The sequence below is a fragment of the Mauremys mutica genome, chromosome 9, assembly GCF_020497125.1.
Source record: "Mauremys mutica isolate MM-2020 ecotype Southern chromosome 9, ASM2049712v1, whole genome shotgun sequence".
NCBI classification, from domain to species: Eukaryota; Metazoa; Chordata; order Testudines; family Geoemydidae; genus Mauremys; species Mauremys mutica.
Genome location: NC_059080.1, coordinates 47429657 through 47457417, shown reverse-complemented (window position 1 = coordinate 47457417; position 27761 = coordinate 47429657). Strand labels below are relative to the sequence as shown.

The following is a 27761-nucleotide window of genomic DNA, read 5'->3' as shown; positions in this document are numbered from 1 at the left end:
CTCATACACTCAACTTCACCCTTTTCTCCTGCTTTTGTTTTTATTAAAACTTTCCAATACTTCCTTGTGTTCTGAAACACATTCCAATACAGATTTTCGTTTTCTTCTCATTTTAGTGTGTCAATCTTTAAACCATTACTTAACAGCTTGAAATGGGTGTGAGATTCATTAGTCTGTTCAAAGATTAATGCATTATCGTAAAACATATATCTCATGCAATGTATTGTCTTCCTAATAAAACAAGTTATTTTTTACATATATTTGAATGACCCGAAAGTAGGGTGAAAATTGGGAGGGAAAAAAGAATAATACTTTTTGTAAAACCCAGGATTTTTTTTGGTAAAAATCAGTTTAAACTAGGGCTGTTGATTAATTGCAGTTAACTCATGCTATTAACTCAAATTTTATCGTGATTAATTGCAGTTTTAATCACACTGTTAAACAATAGAACACCAATGAAAATTTATTATTTTGTTTTTTTTACATTTTCATATATACTGTATTCTGTGTTGTAATTGAAATCAAAGTGTATATTATTTTTATTACAAATATTTGCACTGTAAAAATGATAAACAAAAAATATTTTTTCAATTCACCTCATAAGTACTGTAGTGCAATTTCTTTGTTGTGAAAGTGCAATTTACAAAAGTACATTTTTTTTTGTTGCTGTAACTACACTCAAAAACAAAACAATGTAAACTTCAGAGCCTAAAAGTCCACCCAGTACTACTACTTGTTCAGCCAATCGCTAAGACAAACCAGATTGTTTTCATTTACAGGAGATAATGCTGCCCTCTTCTTATTTACAATGTCACCAGAAAGTGAGAACTGGCATTTTCATGGCACTTTTGTAGCCAGCATTGCAAGGTATTTACATTCCAGATATACTAAACATTCATATGCCTCTTCATGCTTCGGCACCATTCCAGAGGATGTGCTTCCATGCTGATGACTCTTGTTATAAAAAAAAATGCATTAATTAAATTTGTGACTGAACTCCTTGGGGGAGAACTGTATGTCCCCTGCTCTGTTTTACCTGCATTCTGCCATATATTTCATGTTATAGTAGTCTCAGATGATTACCCAGCACATGTTCATTTTAAGAACACTTTCACTGCAAATTTGACAGAAGACAAAGAAGGTACCAATATGAGATTTCTAAAGATAGCTACAGCTTTCGATCCAAGGTTTAAGAATTTGAAGTGCATTCCAAAATCTGAGAGGGACGAGGTGTGGAGCAAGCTTTCAGAAGTCTTAAAAGAGCAACACTCCGATGCGGAAACTATCGAACCCGAACCACCAAAAGAAAAAACCAACCTATTGCTGGTGGCATCTGACTCAGATGATGAAAGTGAACACTGCACTGCTTTAGATCGTTATCAAGCAGAACCTGTCATCAGCATGGACACGTCTTCTGGAATGGTGGTTGAAGCATGAAGGGACATATGAATCTTTAGCACATCTGGTACGTAAATATCTTGCAATACCAGCTACAACAGTGCCATGTGAACGTCTGTTCTCACTTTCAGATGACATTGTAAACAAGAAGCGGGCAGCATTATCTCCTGCAAATGTAAACCAACTTGTTCATCTTGGCGATTGGCTGAACAAGAAGTAGGACTGAATGAACTGTAGGCTCTAACGTTTTACATTATTTTAGAGTGCAGTTATTTTTTTAACATAATTCTACATTTGTAAGTTCAACTTACATGTACTGTAGTGCAATCTCTTTATCATGAATTAGGTGAATTGAAAAATACTATTTCTTTTGTTTTTTTACAGTGCAAATTCTTGTAATCAAATAAATACAAAGTGAGCACTGTACAATCAATATATTTGAAAATGTAGAAAACATCCAAAAATATTTAAATAAATGGTATTCTATTATTGTTTAACAGTGTGATTAATTGCGATTAATTTTTTAAATCACTTGACAGCCCTAGTTTAAACTGAAAATGAAGGGGCTTACTCACTTGTAAAAATGCTGCCAACATGGGGGAAGTGTAATAGGTATGTAGATGACCATGTTCTATTTATTACATGCTTGACCCTCATCAGTCTAGAACCTACCTCACAAACTTTAATGATTGTTTTCCTCCAATGCTCCTGTGAGGTAGAGACATACTGTTACATGTAGGCGAACTGAGACAGAGAATTAAATGACTTTTTTCCAAGGTTGCATATTTGAAATAAAACTGGGACTCTGAACTCAGGTTTCCAGAATCCTAGTCCAGCATTTTCAGCACAAGACTACCTGGTTCATCTGCGTGTATGCTTATGGACCTAAACAGGTAGGTCTAACTTTGTTCCTGTAAACAGTGACATATATGCTTTTAAAGACACAAAGGTGTGCTTCTTTCAAGTAGAATAGAGGAATAAGTGCCGCTGAAAATACTGCTTCTAAAATCCCTTAACAGATCTGATTTTGCTTGTAAAACAGGGTGGATTTAAAAAAAAAATAGATGTTTCCTTTTGTTCTTTGAACTATGTTTAAAATGAAATCTGAATTTAACACAAAGCATGTCAAGGCCTAACCTACTTATAATATCGCTTTAAAAACAAACAAACATGCTGAAACCACGAGTCTCTGTCAAAAACTATGAATTAAAGTCTGCTTTTCTTTATAAAGAAAGAGGGAAAAATATCTAACTTTTGAGGTTTAGTTTTATAAATATGACATAATAGGGCAGCCTAAATAAGTTAGGAGACTGTTACATTTTCAAGAAATTTAAGCGAGTATGAATTTAAGCTCTAGCCAACTTAAACTGAGGCATACAGGTCTGTCTCACCTTACGTGGGTGTTCCGTTCCGCAGTTAGTGCGTAAAGCGAAAACCGCTTATAGTCAAAATTACATTGAGTTGAATGGTGGGCAGAATCTCCCGCACTACAGAAACAGTATTTAAATTGTTATTTTTCTCTTTTTTTGTTTTTGTTTTTGCCAACCGTGTAAAGCTGAAATCGCGCATGTTAAATGCGCGTAAGATGCGGCAGACCTGTATTTGAAAAATTTCCCAGGCTGAGCTGAAAATAATTTAGTTTAATTCACTAACTACAGCTAATCACTCTGTTTAATAAATCATTTAGTTGCAAATGTAAAATATCTTTTGATAAGAGAAGTTTATGTATCCAAAGCATTTAAGGTTGTTTTAATAAAAATAAATTCCGGTTACCATCCTAATGTAGCATGTCAGAACATATCATAAGTAAGGCTCTGTGTGTGTCATGGAAGTCACGGAATCCATGACTTCTGCAGCAGCCTCTTGCGGCTGGCCCAGGAGCCGCCTGAGCAGCTTGGGCAGCCCCTGGACCATGTGCACCGGCTGCTGCTGGGGCAGTCTCGGGGGCCCCCTTGACCCCCAGCAGCAGGAGTTTGGGGGGAGTGCTTACCTGGAGGGGGGGCTCACCTCCCGAAGCTCCACATGCTGCCTCTGCCGGCAGCCAAACACCACCCTTGCAGCTCCCATTGGTCCAATGGGAGCTGCAGAACCGGGGCTTGGGGCAGAGCTAAAGAGCTGGGGTTGCCACTTCTCAGGAGCTGGACAGGGAGCCTGCCCCAGCCCTACCAATCCCCCCCGGCCCCAGCACCCGCGGTGCCCCTTGAGTGCCCCCCTGCCCCTCCCAGTTTTAGTTGGGTATTTTTAGTAAAAGTCATGGACAGGTCACGGGCTTAATCTTGAGCAAAACTTAATTTAGTAAATAAGCAATATATCATTCACAATTTTCTAACATTAAAAATGTACAATTAATAAGAATCTGGAAATATTAAGCTATATAATTGTTTGAATAAATGTATATAATTGTAAGTGTACCCTTTTAAGTAGCAAAAAGATGTACCAAATCTAGTGGAAAGGCTCTATTTAGTTGTAAATCAACATGTTTCAATGGTTATATCAGTCAGTGAGAATGCACTTTTGTTTAGAAAACAACTGAAGACTGGAAATGAAAAAGTTAATTAAAATCAAGGCTTGGTGATCACTGATTTAAATCACTGTGATTTACCCTGATGTAAAATCTACAGGATGAGTTGAAAATATAATAGCATTTTTAATGTAATGCACTTTTTCCACAATGTGCTCATGTAGTGGTGCTTTTTGTTTACTTCGTGACTTATTTGTGATTATTCCTTTCAAGCTATCTTTTTGAGAGACAAGGTGGGTGAATTAATAGCTTTTATTGAATAAGCTCTGTTGGTGAGAGAGACAAGCTTTTGGGACTGACGCAGCTACAACTACACTGCAAACTACATTTTAGGCCGTTTCATTAACCAGTTCATCTGCAGAACAGATGTAAATTCAAAGTAGAGCTAAAAGAAATGTGCTTCATAAAGTAGTTTTTTAATCCAGTCTGATGTTTAGTTATTCAGTAAAGGCTTATTTCTATCAAATCTACACTGAACATTTTACAAGTTAAGGAAATAAGTGTTAGGTTCTCACAGTTTCAGTAATTTATTTTAGCAGTGTGTGCCAAATTTTCCGGAGTGGTGAATTTGCCTTCTCTGTAGTAACTGTTCAGTGCAATTTATACATATTTAAGTCAGAAAGATTTTGCAGAAACAAGGATTTATAAACCTAAATGAACCTGACAGTGTCCCTTTAAATAAACTGAGACTGATATTTCTACGCAACTTCTTAGAATGCCAGTGAATTCTTTGTTTGAAATTTAAATGTTTCTCTACAATTGTTTTTGTATGCAAGTCTTGCAGCATTGTACTAGTGCTGTGGTTCTGTTTGGATTTTTTTTAAACCTATTTATGTGGTTTTGTGAATTCTACTAGCTGCCTGCATCTTTAGGCCCCTAAATTCCTTTGTAAATCTGGACCTTAAAATCACTAATGTTGAGATTAACAGGCAAATCTAAACATTTCCTATACAGTTAATAATTATAGCCCACTTCATTTTTGCCCTGCATTTTGGGTCTGATTTTGAACTCTCCCTACTTCTTACGCCAGTGTAACTCCATTGATTTCTGTGGCATTATTCCAAACTTACACTATTTTTGTTTTATACTTTATTTGAATAAACGGGATCAGAATAGGTTCTTTGTTTAATCACTTAGAATGGTGCAAAGTGAGTATAAAATGCTAGCAATTAGAATGCTAGCATTTTTCATCCACACAGCACAATGGTTGCAAGGTGCAGGGAAATAACGAATTAGGCCCTTTGTTTGCTGTTGGCTAGTAGATCTGAGGCACAGGAGGTTGGATATCTTGTAGTGGTTTCTCCCGCAAAGAAGTGTGTGTACATGAATTTCCTTGTATTGTAGTAGGGAAAGAAGTGCATTCTAATGTACCTGGATTGCCAATGTGAAATGTTGGGATTCCAGTTAGTCATTTTCATGCTACTAAAGAAAAAAAGGCTTATGCTAAATATTCCTTTTCATATACTGTCAGTTTATTAATATCTTATGCTGTCTTTTTAACAAGATCAATAGGTAGTCTTAAAAGCTAAATTTGAATAGTAATGTAACTTTGTGTGGTTGCTCATATGCACAGTCCATTTAATCATGATGTTGTTGAAGCACTGCAAAGACTTCGAGTTTTGCAGATAAAACTCTAGGAAGCAAATGTCACAGCTTCAGGTAGAGGTATTTGAGAGGGGAAAAATAAAGGTTGACTGTCTTTTTCAGTGTTAACCACAGTTCTGTAGTGCCATAGGATAAGTTGGCATGTAAGAGCTTGCCTACATATTCTGACAACTCCAGCTGATACAACCTATGATTCAGAGAGAGTTCATAGGGTTAGAAACATTTGTCACCAAATATAAAATGGATTTGACAGTTTTTAATGAAACTGGCATTGCTACACTTTCTGTTAGTGGTGACCATCTTAAGTCACTGTTCACACCAAATGTGAGGATTACTATACTTGTGAGCAAAGGTAGTTAATCCAGAAAACTACTTAAAGCTAGTTATCTACAGTTGATCTCAGATGGCATTTCATCTGCATAAATAGGGTGGTATTTCAGTTTGTGTGCCAGTGTTACTCAGGTATATCTTTTGCCGCCTAAAAAGATGGAAGTAAAATAAGGAAAAGTCTGAGTAAGAGGGACAAGGAGAAGATGATATTTTCACACTAAAAATTATAGATCACTAGTGTTTAGAGGGAACTAATCAGACTTCTCTTTGTATTTCACTAGCCTATGTTCTGTAGGTCAACTTAAAAATGTGGGATATGGGAAGAGCTAAATTTTAGTTAAATTTTAATAAAACTGGCAAAGACTTTCAAAACAAGAAACATAATTTTTGTGCCTTGATTTTTTTGGGTACCTAGTTTGAAATGCCTGAATGGGCCTGATTTTCAGAAAGTGCTGAGAAACCCAGCCCTGAAAATTGGCACCCTTTACGGCATCTCAAGTAGGGCATCCAGAATCTGAGGCACAAAAATTAGTAGGCACTTTTGAACATGTTGGCCTGGGTGGGTGGGTGTGAGAGGTGGTGTGAGGATTTTGTATGTATGAAAATAGCAAAAAATAGTTAATGTTAAAATTCTGAACATAGCTTGCCCTTACTGCTTGGATATTATAGCATGTTTGAGCATTAGAAGAATTCAGCACAAGACTTTGACAGTACCTGCAAGCTGGAAATAGACTCAAAGATTAAAGCAAGGTGGCAACTCGCTGTAATCTTCAAGGGGGTCTCCCATGTGGTTGGTGTCATGAATGCCTAATTTAACAGGAGGCTTAAATTAGTCAACTGAATTTTTAAAAATAGCTTCTTTAGGAAATATAGCAATGCTACTTTTTTTTTTTTTTTGGTATAACAACTCCACAAGTACTGATTTCAGAAATAGTACTGACAAATTTATATCATTTATATAGTTTCAATCATTCAGGTTTTTGTCTGCCAAACAATTCTGTTAGAATAACAAGCAATTTTGGGGGATGAACTTGTCTTGGAGTTCCACTGTTTAGATGACTGAAAGCATGAGACTAATCACACTGTGCCAATAACAGTATGCCCAAACGTATTGTTGTATATTAAAATGCACTTTCCTGTGTGGGTGATAGGGCATGTTTCTTTCTGTGCAAACTTCCATAGATTATCATAACAATAATCAAATGTATAGATTAAAAAGAGAGCTAATGAAATAACTTTGAATTTAGGGTATTGTACTAGTAACTGGATTTAAGTATGTATCAAAGTGTGTCTAAAGCAGTACATTTAATTAAAAATTCTAGATTTCTAGGTCAGTGTATCTACTTCAACTCTTATTTTATGGCTATAGGCTTATAGGCCTTGTGACAGACCCAGACCAGTGAAGTACAGGAGTCTGGTAGAGAGCAAATATACTGGTCACTGGATGAGTAGTCTTCTGTTCCCTGAGTAACCAGAGCAGGGGCTGCACTAGAGTAATCAGGAACCTGCTAGAATCAATTAAGACAGGCTGGCTAATCAGGGCACCTGAGTTTAAAAAGGACCTCACTTCAGTTTGTGGTGTGCATGCGAGGAGCTGGGAGCAAGAGGTACGAAGAGCTGAGAGTGAGAAGACATACTGCTGGAGGACTGAGAAGTACAAGCATTATCAGACACCAGGAGGAAGGTCCTGTGGTGAGGATAAAGAAGGTTTTGGGAGGAGGCCATGGGGAAGTAGCCCAGGGAGTTGTAGCTGTCATGCAACTGTACCAGGAGGCACTATAGACAGCTGCAGTCCACAGGGCCCTGGGCTGGAACCCGGAGTAGAGAGCGGGCCTGAGTTTCCCCCCAAACCTCTCAACTCCTGATCAGACACAGGAGAAATTGACCTGGACTGTGGTTTCTACCAGAGGGGAAGGTCTCTGGGCAGTTTCCCGACCCACATGGTGATTCTGTGAGGCGAGCAAATCCGCCAATAAGCGCAGGACCCACCAAGGTAGAGGAGGAACTTTGTCACAGGCTATTAGCTATAGGCTTTTCTTTTCCTGTTCTGTGTTAAATATATACGTTAAAATCTTGTTATACAGTAGCATTGGTGGTGAGTCTCATGAGTATAAAAAAGTCTTGGTTTTTTATAATTTTAGGAATACTGATTAGTACAATCCTTTTGACACGTTCTCTTGTTAAGTTTGTCTAATGCTGAAGTGAGTCACACTTTAAAAATAAGAAATTCTAAAATAGATTTTATAGAACATACAGAAAACTGCATTAAAAACGTTAGGTTGCAGGACAAGCACACACAAGTTGGGAAATGCTGGCATTAAAGTTGCTTGTGCAGTCATTAATTTGGACCCCTACTGCGTATGCATTATGATACAGTCTTTAATTACATGATCACATACTATTTGGTTTCCACAGGGTTCCTGCCTCATTCAGTGCACAGGATTACACAGTGTTCTGGGAATGAATCAGGGTTGTCTAGCAAAGAAAGGTGTTGTCTGTAGGACTCCTGTCTCATTTCTTGCAGAAATTGGATGGTGTCTAGTGAGTAAGGCGGGATTGCAGGAAGTGAAAGGATGCTCTCATCTTTGTTGGTTAACTTCTGCCCTGGAGAATTGGTTTCTATCCCTGCCTCTGCTACACAGCTAGTCACTGAAACCAAACTTGTCAGAGATGGTCTCTAATTATGTGGCTCTCATTTTCTGAGTGCCCATCTTGAGACCCGGGGGTCTGATTTGACTAATCAGTACTGAGCACTCAACTGCAGCTGATGTCAGTGGGAACTGTCTGAATACATAAAGTGCAATATAATGTTAAGTACTCTGAAAAATCATGTCCTCTCTCAAATTGGGAACCCAGAATTAATGGATTTCTGTGCCTCTGGTCCTAATCTATAAAATGAAGCTAATACCCCCTCATCGCACATATTTTTTGTGAAGATAAATTAATGTTTAAGAAGTACTCAAATACCTAGCACCATAGAAATGTCCATGAGGAAATTAATAATTCTGCCTTTACGGCAGGGTGGGGTTTATAGAAGAGAACAGCTTACTGTAATTAAGACCTGAACAATGAGGATAAAACAAAATATTGGTTAGATACTTATTAAGTGAACACTGTCTATCCTGTCCACTGAATGAGGCAGAGGTCTTGTGGAAAAAATAACGCACGATCATGTAATTAAAGATGAATCCTAATGTATGTGCACAAGGGGGCCAAATTAAGGTTGCACGGGCAACTTTAATCTGACATTTAACTTTTGAGTGTTTGACTCTGCAACCTTAATATTTTTTTAGCATTACATTTACATCTGCATGGTTCATCAGTAGAGTTGGAACCTTTAGATCTACTACACAGAACTCCACTGCTTGAGCTAATGGAGTAATTGATAGCAATAGTAGGTGATCATGCTCTCTGGAGACCAGCACTAGAAGGAGATGAGAAATCTTTTGCTAGTGGGTTTCACAGATAGTGGTTGACAGCGGAGGAATGGTGGTACTCAAGTGCCATTCCAAGTTCCGGAAGGGATTGTGCTCTAGTGAGGACAGACTCTTCTGCCCTGTCCTCTCCAAACTTTTCTTATCCTAGTCCTGTCTCTTCCCCACCCCTGGCTCCTTATCCTTGTCTCATTCTTCTTGCCATCCTAGTCTCTAACCCTGAGACTTCTAATCCTAGTCTGTCTATTCTTGCCCACGCAGTCCCAGTTCCACTCCCCTCATGGCTTCTCATTAAATCTGTCTTCTCCTCCAACCCCACGGACTCCCAGTCACCTTGGCCAGGCTTCTCATCCAATCTAGGGTTGGAGGAGAGGGAAATCCACTTCTTGTCCAGTCTCTTTACCCAACCAGCTTCATTTTTCCCTCCATATCCCTGATCCTTGTCAATTCTTTCCTCCCCTCTATGACGTTCCCCTCTGGTGTTATCTGGACTAATGATCTGCTAGGTCACTCCAATCCTTGACTCTGGGAGCCAGCCTTACCCTGCACTGCTGTGAGAACCTCCACTCCTGGGCTGTTCATGCACAGCTTCTGGCATGTAAGCTAATCCTTGGATTGTGCAACCAAATGACACTAGCCAATATCTCTGGTCCCAGACACAACCCTAGGAACCTCCATCTTGCAGTGTCCAGTTATGCCCACTAGACGCTGCAAGCTTATGAGTTAGTCAATTTAACAAAGAAATGTATATGTATCAGGCTTTTTATCCTAAGGGAAGTCTCTGACATGGCTCAAACCAAACGCACTGCTTCAGGTAGAATAAACAGATTTATTAACTACAAAGATAAATTTTAACTGATTATAAGTCAAAGCATAATGCATCAGATTTGGTCAAATGAAATAAAAGCAAAACGCATTCTAAGCTGATCTTAACACTTTCGATGTCCTTACAAACTTAGATGCTTTTCACCACAGGCTGGCTGGTTGTCCTTCAGCCAGGCTCTCCCCTTTGATCAGTCGCTTGGTGTCTGTAGATGGAGGTGGAAGTGAGAGGAAGAGCATGGCAAATGTCTCCCTTTTATCATGTTCTTCCTTCCCTCTTGGCTTTGCACCCTTTCTCTCTTCCCCCCCCCCCCCAAAGTCAGGTGAGCATTATCTCATCATGGTCCTTGACTGACCAAGGAAGGGGGGGTGACTCACTCGAGAGTCCAACAGATACTTTTGTCGCTGCCTAGGCCAGCGTCCTTTGTTCCTGTGAGGCTGGGCTGGGTTTGTCCTATACATGCCCTGATGAGGTGTGAACTGACTCTCTGCTCTTGGAGAGTTTTTGCCTAGGCTTATTTTAAGCCATGAAAACACATTTTCAGCCTCATAACTATATACATGACATTATAAACTATAACATTACTGTAAGAACAATTACTATAACATCTCTATAACAAAAATGCTTGGTGCATCATGAGCCTTCCGAAGACAGCCAACATCACAAACTTTGCATTGGATACCACACAATCATTTTACAAGGATGAACATGGGGGTGCTGGGTGTTCCCCCAAGGTACAGAGCATCACAACCTCCTTTCCTCATTCTTCCTCCATTCCCTCCCTCCCTCCCCCACCAGGGCCCTAGTTTTAGTCTCCCCCTCTTCCCCGAGCCTTACCCAAACAGTGGTAGCCTGCCCTGTTCCAACTCCCAGTGTCAGTTTCCTTCTCACCCACCCTCGTCCCCAATTCCAAATCTCATCAGACGATTTGTCCCAGTCTATTACTTTCTCTCCCCCTTTGGACTGGCTTTTCATTTGTGTATTTGAATTAGATTGCAACTTTCTCCATGCTTCCTGGATGCCAGCAGGGAGGTTATTGAGAGGACAGAAGCTATTGGGTTCCTGAACTGAGTTTAAGTGCCTGGTCCCGGTCTAGAGGAGCTATTACAGGGTAAGTCCTGAGCCCCTGTAACCCAAGGCTAGTGCATATTCAGTCACTCTCTGGGGATGGCCAGTATGCAGTGCAGTCACATATGGGAGCAGGGAGGGGATGGAGCATGCAGTGAAAATGGAATCTTTGGAAATATTAGCTGCTAAAAATCAGTCTCTACTGAGCATATGCAAATTGCAGTTTCCTCCCTCACTGCACCCTTCCAAAAAAGGGTTATAATTTGCATGGTTTTCATGAGGGTGGCCAAAGATACATCTTTGACACAAAGGCTAACACCTGCCAAATTTCAAGTCCCTTCTCCAAAGCAGAGAGGCGATAGAGCATTTAAAAGAACAGCTCTCAAAAATTAACATGGGGGGCAAAATGAATTTTTCAGTAGTCTTGTTCTTGGAAATAGCTGAACCATTTTGGCTAAAATTTTCCAGAAAAATTCAGCTTGAGTCTGACATCCAAATGGAAAATTTCAACTCTAAGGCTGAAGTTGGGCAAAGTTATAAGCAAGTAAAAATAGGGTCTTGTAATCGGAAGTGTGGAGCAGCCTTAACAGGCAGTGATACCAGCCTTGCCTATAATAAATAACCAAAACAAGCCAAATTATAAAGTAAAAGTTCTCTCATTTAAGTTTGTGCAGTATTAAATGTACAGAAATAAATATTCATCAATTTTGCATGTTTATTGATTAGTGGGATTTCAGAGATCAGATTTTGGTAAGTAGCTTCTGCTTTGGACTTATCTTTCTTAAAACCTCTTGAACCAGAGGAGTTTTGTCTTTAGAATACTTATTTTGTCAGACATTTTTTAATTGAGACTTACGACCTCTTCAGTAGACTTCAAATATTTTTTCTAATAACCTCTAAGGCCCAGGATGTGAGGTGCTTAAGCACATGTGTGAATATTTGCAAGCTCGGGGCCAATATAAGCATTGATTGAAACAAGGGGACAGAGTTAAGGTTGTTTTTGGAACCTTAAATGCTAAAAAGTCATGAAGTTTGCAGTTTTTTTTTTAAATGAAAATATCAGAAATGGACTATTAAAGTAACATTCTCGACTTCAGCTCTGTTCTGAAGATATTTTTTTCTCTTAACTTAATAAGGGTCCAGTCCTCCGGACGTGTCTATGTAATATCCTATTGAAGTCCCTCCCACCTTCTAAACCAGTTACGTTGTCAAAAATAACATCACACTGATCAGAGACCCATTTTATATACCCTGCTCATAGATATATTTCACATAGTAACTCAACAGCCTTCACTTTTAATAGTTTTGAAGTCTGTAGCTTCACTTTTTGTTTTCATTTTCTTGGGTCTCTTTATCTCTTTTAAACAGCTACTCAAAATGGTATATCTGCTTGCACCACCAGTAATTAGTCTGTGAGAAAGCTGGCTTTCTGCCTTGCATGTTATCAAACTTGCAAGTAACTTTCTAAATAAATGTAGACAGTAGCAGTCATTGGCTTTTACTTGTTGAAAGATTGCTGGACTGCTCCCTTACATTGCCCTTCAAAAAATGTCAATTTCTGTATTTACTATTTATAAAAGCAGTTTACAAACAAAGGAATTAGCTAGATGTGTAGGTAGTTAGAACATATATCATATTCTGTATCTCTTCCCACAACCTCTCAATCCTACCCTTTTTGGGTCATTTCTTGCTGTTTTATATCTAGTTTTAGAAAGAATGGATTGATTTAAATCACTGATTTTGTAAATCAACGAGCAGGAAAACTTGATTTAAGAATAAACTTGAGATCGGGGGCAGATTTTCTGCTGTGCTCACTTCTGCTGAGGGGTGGGTGTGAGAGTTGGTGAGTGAGCTGGCTACAGGGGAGAGGTGGACTGGGAGAGAGAAAGAGGCGGATGGGAAGTAGTGAGAAAGAAGGAAACAAAACATTGGGGACACCATGGGGAAAAACTGCACCTTAGTCTGTTATAGGACAAGGTAGAGTGAAGCCAGGGAGGGAAAAGTGCTTTTTTTAAGCAGATGAGAAACATAATGAATTACTTTTTAATTGGAGGGATTAACCACTGCAGCCCATACAAGTTTTTGTGGTACCCTGAATGTATGGCACAGAATCTCACTCACTGTATGTACAACAGTAAACACAATGGTCTTAAATTGCATGATACTTGGTGGTACAGTCATTTTAGGGATTATCTGGAAGACTGTTCAGTATGGGCCAAACATTTCAAGTCCCAACTATGGTAACCTTTCCTTTGGCTAAGGAGAGGTGGACACTTGGTTTTGGAAATAGAAAAATGTGGGAATTACGTGCTCAATTTTACATGCTTCATTGAACAATGTAGATGCCCTGTAAACACTCTGGAACGGCATAGTTTATATATCAAAATATGTTAAATACATGTAAATACTGGGGGTCTCTTTCCCACTGCATCTGAGCTCTCTCCCAGCACTCCTGGTAATCCACCTCCATGAGGGGATTAGCTCTGAGTGCTCGGAGCCTGTCTACACTAGGGCTTTAAAGTGTTCAGACTTGCTGCGCTCAGGGGGGTGATTTTTCACTCCCCTGAGCCAGCAAGTTAGAGCACTATAAAATTTAAGTGTAGACAAGCCCTTAGAGAGAATATAAATTGTTTAGTATGTTTAAAACAGTGCCAAACAATAGCTGTGCTAGAAGTTTTACTTTGAGTTCTTAGTGAACTTGATTGTGTGAGAGACATTACTTTCTCAGCCTTTTGTGAATGGAGTTGTTACTTGGAAAAGATGGGAAGCTGTAGGGTGATCAGTCTTGCAGACTGAGAAAAAGTGAACATAAATACCTTAAATTTCAAGTGTGAATAAAACAAGGAACTTTTGTGGAACAGGGTCTTAGTGCACTTAAAAAAAAAAAAAGTAAGTGTTGTAGTGTTTGGTGGAGGGTATTTTGTTTCCAGTCTTGTTCTTGTTTTTATTATTCTGTTAACTGATTAACTTATTATGTATGTATTTAAAATAAAATAAAATTTAAAAAAAGGAAAAAAAAGAAAAAGCATGGATTCTGTTAACCCAGCAATGGTGCTAGCACCCAATTAATTATTTGCCTAATGACTAGTTCAGACTCAGACACTGACTTCCTAAACTTGAAAAGCTAAATAGTTGATAGTATAACAGTCTCTCTCTCTCTCTGCCATTCCCAGGGAGCTTCTGTTCCCCTGTGGCTATAGAAATGTCTGTTCAATGAGATTTGCAGTAAGAAGTTACAAAATGTCTGTTGGCTTCTTCCAGTATATAGAATCATAGAAATGTAGTGCTAGAAGGAACCTCAAGAGGTCATCTGTATATCCCCGGGGGATGACGTAGTTACGTCTGTCTAGACATGGGGCAGGCAAACTTTGGCCTGAGGGCCACATCAGGTTTCAGAAATTGTATGGAGGGTCAGTTAGGGGAGGTTGTGCCTCCCCAAATAGGCAGGCGTGGCCTGTCCCTGCCCCCGCCCCATATCCCATCCCCTCCTGCTTCTCGCCCCTGACGGCCCCCCGGGACTCCTGCCCCATCCAACTCCCCCTGTTCCCTGATGCCCACCCCTCATGCCCCTGTCCTATCCACCTCCTCTGCCCCCTATCCCTACCTTCCAGTGTATCTACCTCTCCCAGCAACTTAGTGTCCTCTGCAAACTTGCTGAGGTTGCAAACCATCCCATCATGCAGATCTTTATTAAAGATGTTGAACAAAACCAGCCCCAGGACTGACCCCTGGGGCACTCCACTTGATACTGGCTGCCAACTAAACAACAAGCTGTTGATCACTACCCACTGAGCCTGATGATCTAGCCAGCTTTCTGTCCACCTTATAGTCCATTCATCCAATCCATACTTTTTTTTAACTTGCTGACAAGAATACTGTGGTAGACCTTATCAAAAGCTTTGCTAAAGTCACGGTATATCACGTCCACCACGTTCCCCATATCCACAGAGCCAGTTCTCATCATAGAAGGCAATCAAGTTGGCATGACTTGCCCTTGGTGACTCCATATTGACTTTTCCTGATCACCTACCTCTCCTCCAAGTGCTTCAAAATACATTCCTTGAGGATATGCTCCATGGTTTTTCCAGGGACTGAGGTGAGGCTGACTGGTCTGTAGTTCCCCAGGTTCTCCTTCTTCCCTTTTTAAAAGATGGGTATTACATTTGCCTTTTTCCAATCGCCCGGGACCTCCCCCGATTGCCACTAGTTTTCTAAGTAATGGCCAATGGCTCTGCAATCACATCCGCCAATTCCCTCAGCACCCTTGGATGCATTAGTTCCAGCCCTATTGACTTGTGCATGTCCAGCTTCTCTACATAGTCCTTAACCTGTTCTTTCACTATTGAGGGCTGCTCACCTCCTCCCCATCCTGTACTGCCCAGTGCAGCTGTCTGGGAGCTGACATTGTCTGTGAAGACCGAGGCAAAAAAAACATTGAGTACTTCAGCTTTTTCCACATCATCTGTCATTAGGTTGCCTCCCCCATTCAATAAGGGTCCTATACTTTCCTGACCACTTTCTTGTTGATAACATACTTGTAGAAACCCTTCTTGTTACCCTTCACATCCCTTGCTAGCTACAACTCCAATTGTGCTTTGGCCTTCCTGATTACACCCCTGCATGCTCGAGCAATATTTTTATACTCCTCCCTGGTCATCTGAACAAGTTTCCACTTCTTGTAAGCTTCCTTTTTGTGTTTAAGATCTCTGAAGAATTCACTGTTAAGCCAAGCTGGTCGCCTGCCATATTTGCTATTCTTTCTGCGCATTGGAATGGTTTGTTCCTGCACCCTCAATAAGGCTTCTTTAAAATACAGCCAGCTCTCCTGGACTCCTTCACTGCTCATATTAGCCTCCCAGGGAATCCTGCCCATCAGTTTCCTGAGGGAGTCAGTCTGCTTTTCTGAAGACCAGGGTCCGTATTGTGCTGCTCTCCTTTCTTCATTTTGTCAGGATCCTGAACTCAACCATCTCTATACTGCGTGCAGATGTGGTCGCCCCATCTCAAAAAAGATGTATTGGAATTGGAAAAGGTTCAGAAAAGGGCAACAAAAATTAGGGGTATAGAACGGCTTCCATATGAGGAGAGATTAATAAGACTGGGACTTTTCAGCTTGGAGAAGAGGCGACTAAGGGGGGATATGATAGAGGTCTATAAAATCATGAGTGGTATAGAGAAAGTAAATAAACAAGTGTTATTTACTCTTTCTCATAATACAAGAACAAGGAGCCACCAAAGGAAATTAATAGGTAGCAGGTTTAAAACGAACAAGAAAGTATTTTTTCACACAGTGCACTGTCAATCTCTGGAACGTCTTGCCAGATGGTGTTGTGAAGGGCAATACTATAACGGGGTTCAAAAGGGAGTTAGATTAATGGAAGATAGGTCCATCAATGGGTATTAGTGTGGATGGGCAGGAATGGTGTCCCTAACCTCTGTTTGCCAGAAACTGGGATTGGGTGACAGGGCATGGATCACTTGATGATAATCTGTTCGTTCCCCTCGGGGGTACCTGCCATTGGCCACTGTCAGAGGACAGGATACTGGGCTTGATGGACCTTTGGTCTGACCAGTATGGCTGTTCTTATGTTCTTATGTAATATGGACTCCAAGATGAAATGTTCTAACCTGTTAATATAAAAAGGATATATGTACCCAATTTTGCATGATTTATTCGTGCAATAAATGTCATATCTTTTGGATCCGGAGTCTGGAATTTTACTGTCTATTTCCTGGACCTTGATACTCCAGGTTTGCCTAGAAGTATAGTCAGTCCATTTTTCTGTCATGACAGATTAGAAAGATGCATCAAAATCATCACTCTCAGATTCTTTTAACCAGTTAATAAGTGTGGAAAATTATGGAGGAGGCGAAAGGGTACTCGAACCTGGAAACCTCTGTTAGTCTTATTTATATTCTGGTAGAACCCGCAGTCTCCAATCCTGCAGTTCACTGTATGCAAGGTCTGCAGTGTATTTGAATGGATCTCAGTTGATGTTGTCAGGGCTGATTCCCCACTCTGGCACTTTGAGTGCAGAAGGTGGGGGCCTACAGGGATTCTAAAAACTTAATATTGGCCACTCTAGGCTGGTATTAAACTCCCAAGGTCACAACTTCTCTCTGAACTTGGATGGGTATATGCTGCCATTGCCCAAGTGCAAAAAAACCCTTTGGACCCAGGAAGGCGCACTTGGGAATTCTTCCCTGTGGGGTACCCTCAAGCGCTTTCATGCCTCCTCTGGGGAAGAGCTGAGAAAGAAAAACAAAAGAAATCAGCTGTTGCACCAGCTAATTAAGCAACATATGCACAAACCTCTTAGGACACACAAAAACCAAATCCTGTTCTTAAAAAAAGGTAAATTTTATTAAGAACAAAAAGAGAAAATTTAAAAAGCCAATAAGGAAAAAAAAAAAAGATGAAACCTAATCGCGTCTTCCTGACATTCCCTGATCTACTTACATATCTGGGGGTTTCAAATAAATAGTCTCTAGGTATGATCTGATGGTTTTTCATACCTGGCTTAAAGCTTCCTACAGCATAGTTCAGCCTTGTTCCTGCTCTGCGTCTCTTCTCTCCGGAGAACAACAGACAGACAAAAGGGAAGTCTTGTTTCAATTTTTAAAAGTTCTAACCTTCCCATTGGCTCTTTTGGCCAGGTGCCCACTCACTTCCTTTCACCTATACATGCAGTCAGACTTTTTAACTCTTTACAGGTAAAGCAAGTAGAGAACAGCTACCAAGAGGGATTTTGTAGCTAACTGGCTGGCTGCCCATAAAAGGGAGCTACCCCCACCCTTCATTTATCACAGAAGTAGACTAAATTATTGTAGACATAAATGTAGTTCTATTTAGGCCTTATAGGGGGATCAAAGATGATAACACAATAATCTTGTTTGGATGAATCATAGACTGTCAGGATTGGAAGGGACCTTAGGAGGTCATCTAGTCCAACCCCCTGCTCAAAGCAGGACCAATCCCCAGACAGATTTTTGCCCCAGATTCCTAAGTGGCCCCCTTAAGGATTGAACTCACAACCTTGGGTTTAGCAGGCCAATGCTCAAACCACTGAGCTATCCCTCCCCCCAAATGGCTTTCTTCCTCTTCTTTCCAGTGTCTTTTTAAAAAAAACAAATGTTCTTGTAAGTACTTTAAGAAAACATATTTTACTACAACATTATGAAAGGAGGGTTTGAATTAATAAACATTTACCCAATATACCTTTTCAATTCCTTTGTTTAAGGCTGTATGTCTCTCCAAGAAAATCTACTGCAGATCAGAAAACAGAGTCTCCTTTAAAATGGTGTCGACAGGTGTTGGATAACCCAAGTGCTGAGACAGAAGTAGCCTGCCGAACCCTTATAAATAGACTTGACCAAGGTATGTACACTAAATATATCTTGAATACTTAGTTATATCTTGCATTATTAATGAAGTAATAGTTGAACTAGAAATAAAATATAGTGTATTACAGACTTAATAGTATATAGAGCACCTCAATCTATCTATCAATCTAATCTAATCTATCTATTCAGGAGTGCTTCTAAAGTACGCTTGTCATTATATAAAACGTCTGTGCTTTCTTAAGAAAGATACCTGTAAACCAAATAATGGAATCAGAAGTGAGATATGTCTTTGCAAATTGGATATAGATTAAAAGCAATAGATCAAGCAAATTTAGCTTTGACTCTGAGAATTAGAACTTTCTGCATTCATTTTGGTAAGCTAAAATGGGTTAACACTAATACAGGCACTTCTGACCTAGTGCAAAAGAGATAATCTTGCTGATTTCTATCTATACCTGACTTTTTACTCAAATTTCACATTAGATGTATAAATCTGAGAATGACTTATTGTTTTCAGACTGTCGTATTTACAAAAGATTTAATTTGATCCTTTTTTTTATTGAAGACAAAACTTTAAACATTGGTATTAAAAATATGCAATCAGAGTAAAGCATGTGTGGAAAACAAAACTCTTCTGTAGTTTCTCTCCCTGCAAAAAAAGTTCAGTAATTTTGTTAACCTTCCTCTTCCTTTAGTGATTCTCCCATGCATTATTTCTAGTGATGGTTAAACATGGTTAGTGCTAAAAACTTAGTCATGCTGCATGAAAACTTTTGATCTTCTATCTTTGGTGGTGTGCCAGGCTTCTAGGAAAAATTCAAATTTTTGATATTACCCTAATATATTCCATGGTGACCATTTCACCTTCAGTAAAAATCTTTGCTGCACTACTTCCATGCTTTAACTGGCAGTTTATAGTTATTTGGCTCAGGAAGGAACTGAAGCACAAAATGTTATGGAACATTCTCTTTCAGTGGTCACATGTTGCCTTCTGAGCCAGTATCTCAGAGTTTGTTCTTTTTAATGCAGTTTGGGAAGGAACTGACCATTCAGTGTTGTGAACATCCTTTTTAAAAGAGTTTTGAAATAATAGATGTACAGTTGACTTCACTGTAACATTGATAACTTTATACTTGTGTATTTCCTAGGGATATACAATATTAAATGGTTAACTGGTTAGTATTGGTCTTATCGTTAACCCTGCCTAACCGTTAACCCCCCTACGTGCAGGTCTCAAACCAGTTCTCAACCCCTGGGCCGCGCTGGCCAGCTGGCCTCAGCCTCCCTAGGTCGCGCTGTGGGCTTTGCGGGGGGCGGCCAGCTGGGCAGGGGGAGTGCGTTTAGGCCAGAGGGGCAGGCAGGGGCTGCAGGTTCCGTCGGGGTGTAAATTAGTCCCGGGCCTCCCCCTGTGCCACTGGAAGGGGTTTGGCTGAGAAGGCAGATGGCATGCTGGTCAGGGAAGGGAAGCCGCTGCTGCTGCTGGGATGCCATGGAGCATCTGTGGAGGCTGCATCAGGACAAACTAGGTACCTGGGAACCCTCTCCCTTTAATTGGTTAACTGGTTAAACTATATAATTTTAATAGTTTAAACGGTTATCTTTTTAAACAATATTTACATCCCTAGTATTTCCACATTATGCCAGTTAATATTGAAGTTTTGGGTACAAGTGAATATGCTGGTAGAGCCCTCATCCATCATTCCCCTGACCTCTTTTCTCCACAATCCTGGAACCACAAAGTAATGTTGATAATCTAGAGTTAACTGAGTCATTTTTATATTCGTTCTAATCCTCACTGTCATGTGTGATCTGTTTTTCCACTCTTCTCCCATAATTGCTGCTATGATTGCTGCACTCAAAAAGATTGTGAGCTCCCGCTGCAGCATCTTTCAGTGATTAGTTGTTAGGGGACAGGAAAGTGTGATTCATGTTGCATCATCTCTGATGTCTGGCCTGACTAATGATTAAGGCTACGATTTCATTGTGGAAGTCACCAGCTCAGCGGTGGGGAGCTGCAGGGCCCCTGTGGGCCTCTGGAGGCCCTTGCAGCTCCCAGTCACCCTGGGGAACCTCCGAGCTACTCCCTTTCAGGCAGTGTGGGGATCCACAGAGCCCCATTTTGTCTTGGACGTTTTTAGTAAAAGTCACAGACAGGTCACAATGTCTATGAATTTTTCTTTTTTGCCCGTGACTTGTCCGTGACTTTTACTAAAAATGTCCAGAATCTTAGCCTTATTCACAATACATCCCTCCTAAACCCAAGTCCTGTGCTTGGCAGAACATGGTACTGGGAGAGCAATGTCTGGGAAAACTGACATATGAAAGTCAGTTGAGAGTCCTAGCTACTGGGAAAATAATTTTCATATACATCTGGCATTACTGTCTGCTTAAGCACTTTCTTCTGTGTGAAAATTTTAACATTTGCCTTGATTCAGCCAAGAAATCCTACTTCAGCCATGTGGGCCTAGGTCCTTGATAGGAGGGTGTATTTTTAATGTAGTTATGTGCTGACAGTATGTTCAGCAAGGCACATTATCAGATTTGTTTTGAGTCAGGCCTTAGGATAGGATGGTGTATGATAGCTGAATGTAGGTTGTAGAGCCAGGTTTGGTTAAAAACTCAGTCTGTTTTGGTGAACTTTCTGTAACCTAGAGGATGGATGAAGATGTCTTTATTCTATTAACCATTCACTTTCTCTTTCATATTTCCATTAAAGTGCTTTCTTGAGCTGAGCTCTTTTCTGATCAGGCTTTGTACCTCCCCCATTTCATTTTAACTAGAGCATCATCTGTCTGTCTTTAATCTGCAGTATTTTGTTTATTGTTTCTGGGGTGTGGGTTTTGCACATCAGATATTTTAAACATCTTTGTTTGAAGTTTTGAGCCAAAGTTATATCAAAGTAGCTTAATACTTTGATATTAATATTAAGAATACAAATCCAAAGAAATGTGCACATCTGAATGTAAAGACTAATGATGTTTTTTCAGTATCAGTTAAATTCTGCATCACATTTTCATTGATCTGCTTCAAAATTTTAAAGTCCTTTTTGAAGACCAAGGCTGAGATCACCCCCTCCCCCCCCCCCCCAAAAAAAAGAAAAAGGCCATTCATCTTTGAAAAATCTCAGTCTTGGTGAAGAAGCTGCGCTTGGGATACTAAACAGGTGATTATACAAGGTAAGGGGTTGGGGAGAAGGGCATGGCCGAGTAGAGGAAGGAATATTGTGTGGCTTTTCACTTATTGTGATGGATGATTCTAAATGCTGATGATAATGCTTGGTCCTGTTTGATTTACTGCCTTTTTCTCCCCAACCTCATTCATTTTCAAAGCTAATTTGGTAATATATATGGCTTTCTTGTATTTTCCTTCTAGCTGGTAGGTGGAAAAACCTGTATTGCAGTCCATTGGCATCACCAAGTGCACATAACTTGAATACAGAGACAAGCTCCTGTAGCAATGCACTAAACTCTCCAGGGCACCTCAAATCAACTAACAAACCACTACTAACATGTGGCAGCTCAGGTATGGCATATCAATAATGCAGAGTGAAACTTTTAAAACTATGCAAGAAGAATTGTTGTTGGCTTTTTTTTGGCGGGGGGGGGGGAATCTTGGGATGTGAGGAAAAGGAGAATCCAATGGATATAACTTAAATTGGTTTATATTGCTAGCCTCAGCTATGCATGAAGCCATTAGGAATCTTTTGAAGAGGTAACTTCACCATGGAAGGAGCCTCCTTGCATCCTGAATGTCTTGTGATAATCTCTCTCTATATATATCTATATCTATATATATTTAAATTGAATATATATATTTAAAACTAATTAATTTGTACTAACTTTAGGCATTACAAAAATATGAAACAGCTGTTTAGGTTCAAACAAAACAAAAAGCATTGCTCCTTAAATAGCCCAGTATAAAACAATAAAGAGTTAACCATAAAAAAAATTAAAAAAAAAAACTTGAATTCAGATGGTTACTTGGTGATATTGGGTAAAAATTTCAAAAGCTCCTAAGGGACTCAGGGGCTGAAGTCTTACTGAAAGTTAATGGGACATAAGTTCATAAGTGACTTAGGTGCTTTTGAAAATTATACTAATTGTCTCTAAACACCAAACTCTTTGCAGTTCCCCCTTTTAGAGAGATGGTGAAATAATTGAGTAGCTAAATAAAGATTGGAATAGTAAAATCTGATGGAAAGCTTTTGCTTGTTTTGTTGGAATAAAATTTGTATTACTTTTAAATTAGAAGATGGCCAAGACCTCCAACAGGAATAATTTATATACGTCTCATATTTTCATCAGAGGATCTGTCCTCATTGGAATTTGGGACCAAAACTTCTAATTTGTGTCAAATGATGATTAAACTACTAGTTTTTCTCCTGAACACTTTAGATCAGAGTCTGCCCTTTGGATGCACATGGTCTGCTCTCAATGAAATTTGTACATGGACTCTTTCAGGGATAGCATTTAACCCTCTAAATGCAGCCCATGGTTAGTTTGCTGTTAGAGCAATGCTCTGCCTTTGGTTTCCTATCAAAAGAATTTCTCTTGTTTCATTTTTGTGTAGACCTGATTTGCATGTTCAAAAAAAAATGCATGTTTAACACAATCTGTCTTGAAACTCAAAGTCACATTAATATTTTAAAAACCTCACATGCAGATATCTTGACAGATGCAGGTATGCTTTTGAGATGTTACTTTTTTCCCCCTTGATTTTTTAGATTTAATAGAACACTGTTTCTGGAAGTACTGAATTATTTGGACACTCTTCTTTCTTTTGACTATTTAAGTTCTGTAGGTTGATATTTTTATAGGAAAGGATCTCTTTTATAGTTGCAGTGTATTTTGAGGAGCTGAATTAGTTATTAATTTGTTTAATATGAGGTTCGCTCAAAAGGACTGTTCAGATCAGGAATCCAGATCTATTAGTGACTGTGGGCAAGTCTACGCTTAAAACGCTGCATCAGTCCAACTGCACCACTGTAGCGCTTTAATGAAGATGCTCTAAACTGACAGGGGGAGAGCTCTCCTGTCGGTGTAGTTAATCCACCTCCTTGAGAGGTGTTAGCTATGTCAGCAGGAGAAGCTCTCCCACTGACATAATGCTGTGGTTACGGGGTTAGGTTGGTATAACTATGTCGCTCGGAGGTGTGGATCTGCAATGGGTTTGACTTTGAGAATCCAAGACTTTTTCCTGGTCCAATGGAAAGTTCCTTGAATAGAATCTTGAACTACCAAGCAAATTTCTTAAACATCAGAAAAATAGATCTTTTTTTGCCTTTTGGTGAGGGGTGGGGGTTGGAAACATTTATGCAATAGTATTTTGGAGCAACTCCCATTGGCTGACAGATGACAGAAGAGCTTCACCAGATGCCCAGAATGGTCAGCAGGACTTAAGGCAATTGCCAAGTGAGTGAGTGATTTTTGTTGTTATTGCACAGTGCTACTATCTCTTGCCAGATGGTTGAAGGAAGGATGTTTGTGAGGACTTGAGGACAGGGCAGCAGAGTGTACTTCAGGGTGCCAGTTTCAAGTGTCAGAGCTGCCTTTAGCTAGGTGTTGACAAGGTCTGTGCGAGAGCGTCTTCCCCAAACGGGTGTGTGGTACTCAACTATGGAGTTAAACGAAAGCCAGTGTTGCAGTTTGTAGCATTCGAGAGTCACAACCCCAACTAGAACCTGCTAGCTTTTGTATATTAATGCGACTTTTCATTTTATTGCTCCCCTGCTTCAGATATTGTTGATAGATAAGGCTGCGATTGATAGCAGAGATTAGGATTGTGAGCAATTGACTTGCCCCAAAAGTTTACATTTAGCATTCTCTTAGCTTCAGAATTGTTAAGATGAAAAGTTGAAACACCGTATTTGATGGATTGGGTATGAGCCACCAGTACCAAAAATAGTTTTCCAGTCTCTTCAGATCATTAAGGGTGTCTTCTGCTTTCTTGAGTGTTGTGGCCTGTGTCGTTAGTGCCAAGCATAAACATAAATGATGCAGCATGTCGTTTTGAACATATCACTTAAAATACAAGTTAAAAAGGGGCAGTGCTAGTACTGATCCCTGTGGGAAGCCATTGTGCAAACTCCTCTTTTGGCTACCCTGACTTCCAAGATGGACACAGAATGTTCTGTCCGAGAACATTGACTTAATGAGTCAAAATGTCTGGTTGTGTTGAAGCAGGTTGGAAAGCTTCACCAGTAAACCCTTATGCCATGATGATATCATAGGCCAATGAGAAGTTGATAAAAGCTGCAGTCATTTCCGCTGGCAGCTGGCCTCAGTGTGTGCAGCTAGTGCAAAAGCTTGGTCACAGCAGCTTTGCCCTGTTCGTTGTGGTCTCCAGGATGGGGGGTCAGCCTTGCCAAAGGAGAGCGATAGGGAGATAGCTTTCTAGGTTTTAAAATAGTGATGGCCATGGATTGTCTCCAAGCTGTTGGAAGTTTGTTGGTCATGATGACTTTTGTGAATATTGTAGGCTTCCAGTTGCGCCCTCTTGATCTAAGATATTTAAGAAAGTCTGGAAGGATGCCATCAACGTCAGCTGCTTTTTCTGTTTGAGGGAGGAAGGGTTGGCAGAAACTTGACAAAGGTGCACTTCATGCACAAGATTCCTTGAGCTGTTATTTCATCTTTTTGTTCACTGGCTTACAATTGTCTTTGAGTTTTTTGGTAGAAGATTGGCAATGCTGTTAGCAGTAATTTGCATCACTTGTGTGTGTGATGGCGCCATCCCACCTAAGTACCACAAAAGGGCCCATGCTTTACAACTTGATTACTTTAAGTCTATGGCCTCCCCCGTCTCTGCCCATTATTGTAGTCTTGTAGATGCCAATGATTCCAGGAGAGCGGTGGCTGATTCTGTCAGGATGAATTCCTGGTATACTGCATACTGAAGTATTTTGTTGCCATTCTGGAGAAAATTCTTTTGTATTTCTTCACCACGACCACCACCTTCTTTATTATTTGTATTATCCTAGCACCTATGAGTCTCTTCATCCCCTATCCCTTCTATCAGGACACTTTCAAAGGAAAGAATTCAAGAATGGGATGGAAACAAACTTTGTAAATGGCTTGTAGTAAACGAAAATCTTTCTACAGTTGCTCATCACTTCACTCCACACAAAAATTATTTGCTATCTGAGGCCTGGTCTACACTACAGAGTTAGGTCAATGTAAGGCAGCTTCTTTGAGTGATTGCTCATGTGCATTCCACAATAGGCGTGCATGCTCGCCACGTGCAACGGTGCAGGAAATTTTCCCCCTAGCAGTACCCCTAGGGGAGTGCCCCTAGCAACCTCTGGAGTGGTGCCTCTATGGTGCGGTATAAGGGGCGCTGTGCGCTCCCCCCACCCTCAGTTCCTTCTTGCCACCAGTGAAGGTGCATCGGAACTGCTCTGCTCCAGCTTGGCTGCAGCTTCCCTCTTGGATGCTGTTAGTTCATAGTTAGTAGTACCTATAGTTAAAGTAGTTTAGTTTAGAGTTAGTTTAGTGCGCCTGGGTCGGGGCATGCCCCGGGCTTTAAGTTGTGCAACACTTGCAAGCGGGCAATGCCCATGAGTGATCCTCACGCTGACTGTTTATGCGGTTCGGGGGAAACCCATCTCAGCAATCACTGCAAGATTTACAGATCCTTCAAGCCTCGTACTAAGAAGGAACGAGACATTCGGCTCCGAGCCATTTTGATGGAGTCGGCCTTGACCCTGACTCCAGTGCGCTGCTCCGAGTCAGCACCAAGCACCGTGGCATCAGTGCGCAGTGACCCTTCGGTGCCTTCCACCAGCCAGCACCGCTCCCCGTTTGCAGGACGTTCCAAGAAAGCAAAGAAGAGGTCTTCTCCACCGGGACACCAGAGTAAGACCGGGGCAGAGACTAGACCCATGTTGGGCAGTTCTCTGTCCCCGTCGGCCTCCCGGCCTCCGACTCAGGTTGAGTGGAGTAGCCCGGCCCTCTCTGCATCAACCTCCCCGGACGTCCGGGTGCCCTCCACGCCGGAGGTCCTGCAAGCGGCCCAGGACGTTATGTCTCTGCCAGTACTAGGGGCACCACCATCTTTGGCTCCCCAGTCCAGAGGCAAGCCACCGCTTGGATTCCCTCAGTTGCCACCTGGTCGGTACCGTTCATGGTCTAGGGAATGTTCCTGACGCTGTTTGCTGCTCAGCAACTGCCCCGTGCGTAGTCTGTGCCGGTCCCTATCGACTCCCAGGTTGTCTGGTTCCAGGCACCACTCTGCCTCGAGGGACTGTTCCCGTTCTTTGTCTTGGTCGAGGTCCCCGCCACGGCACTGCTCCCGCAGTCACAGGTGTTGATCACTGGCACCTCGCCGTCGCAGATCTATCCGTCGGAGCCGATCGCGGCGCAGCTGCTACCTGCGGTACTCCTGCTCCTCCACACCGGGATCACGGTCCTGTGGTTAGCACCATTCCCGACGCTACCGCTCCTCCCGGTCCCAGGATAGCGGCAGGTCGTATGCCAGTCCGGTCTCCCTTCGCAGTCGTCAGTCGTTGGGACAGGCTAGTCAGGCTGAACAGCCTGCTCTGCTGGTGCCACAGCAGGTGCAGTGGCACTGGACTCCTTGGCCGGCACCGTGGTACCAATGGGCCCCGTGACCTCTGATGCAGCCCCCAGTGGTGGCTCGCTCAGTGGCCGGAGCCTCGGAGAGACCATCGGCCTCCCTATCTCAGCCTCTGAGGAAGGAGTCGGTGGGGCGTTTATTACCGGTTCTGTGCCCGGAGGGGGACCAAGTGGTGGGGTCTGCGGCACCGGTGGGTACGCAGAGTACTGCACCCCTCTCCTCATCCTCCCCTGATGAGGCAATTGTGGCCCCTCCTCCGCCTGTCCCGCAGGAGGACTCTAAAGCCCACCAGGAACTGTTGAAAAGGGTGGCATCAAGCCTTAACCTTGAAGCCGAGGATGTGGAGGAACCCTCGGACTCCCTCTTCAACATCCTCTTGGCCTCGGCGCTGGGCACGGTGGCCCTCCCACTACATGAAGGGGTGGCAAAGATTTTGAACGCCTTTTGGCAAACCCCGGCTTCCTTGCCCCCTATCTCTAAAAGGGCAGAACAGAAGTACTTTGTGCCTGCCAAGGGGTATGAATACCTGTACACCTATCCTGCCCCCAACTCCCTGATGGTTGAGTTGGTCAACCACAGGGAGAGGCAGGGCCAACCAGCCCCTACTCCTAAGAATAAAGGCTCAAGGAGACTGGATCTATTCGGGAGAAAGGTTTATTCGTCC

At 41.3% G+C, this 27761-nt stretch overlaps 1 protein-coding gene across 1 annotated transcript in view; it reads left to right on the top strand.

The window, feature by feature from the left end:
• LOC123377740 (SLAIN motif-containing protein-like) overlaps window positions 1–27761 on the top strand; it is a 76859-nt gene that overhangs the window by 8506 nt on the left and 40592 nt on the right. The window contains 2 exon segments of the mRNA XM_045030968.1: window positions 18421–18557; window positions 21896–22045. Of these exon segments, the coding sequence (XP_044886903.1) occupies window positions 18421–18557; window positions 21896–22045 (287 nt within the window).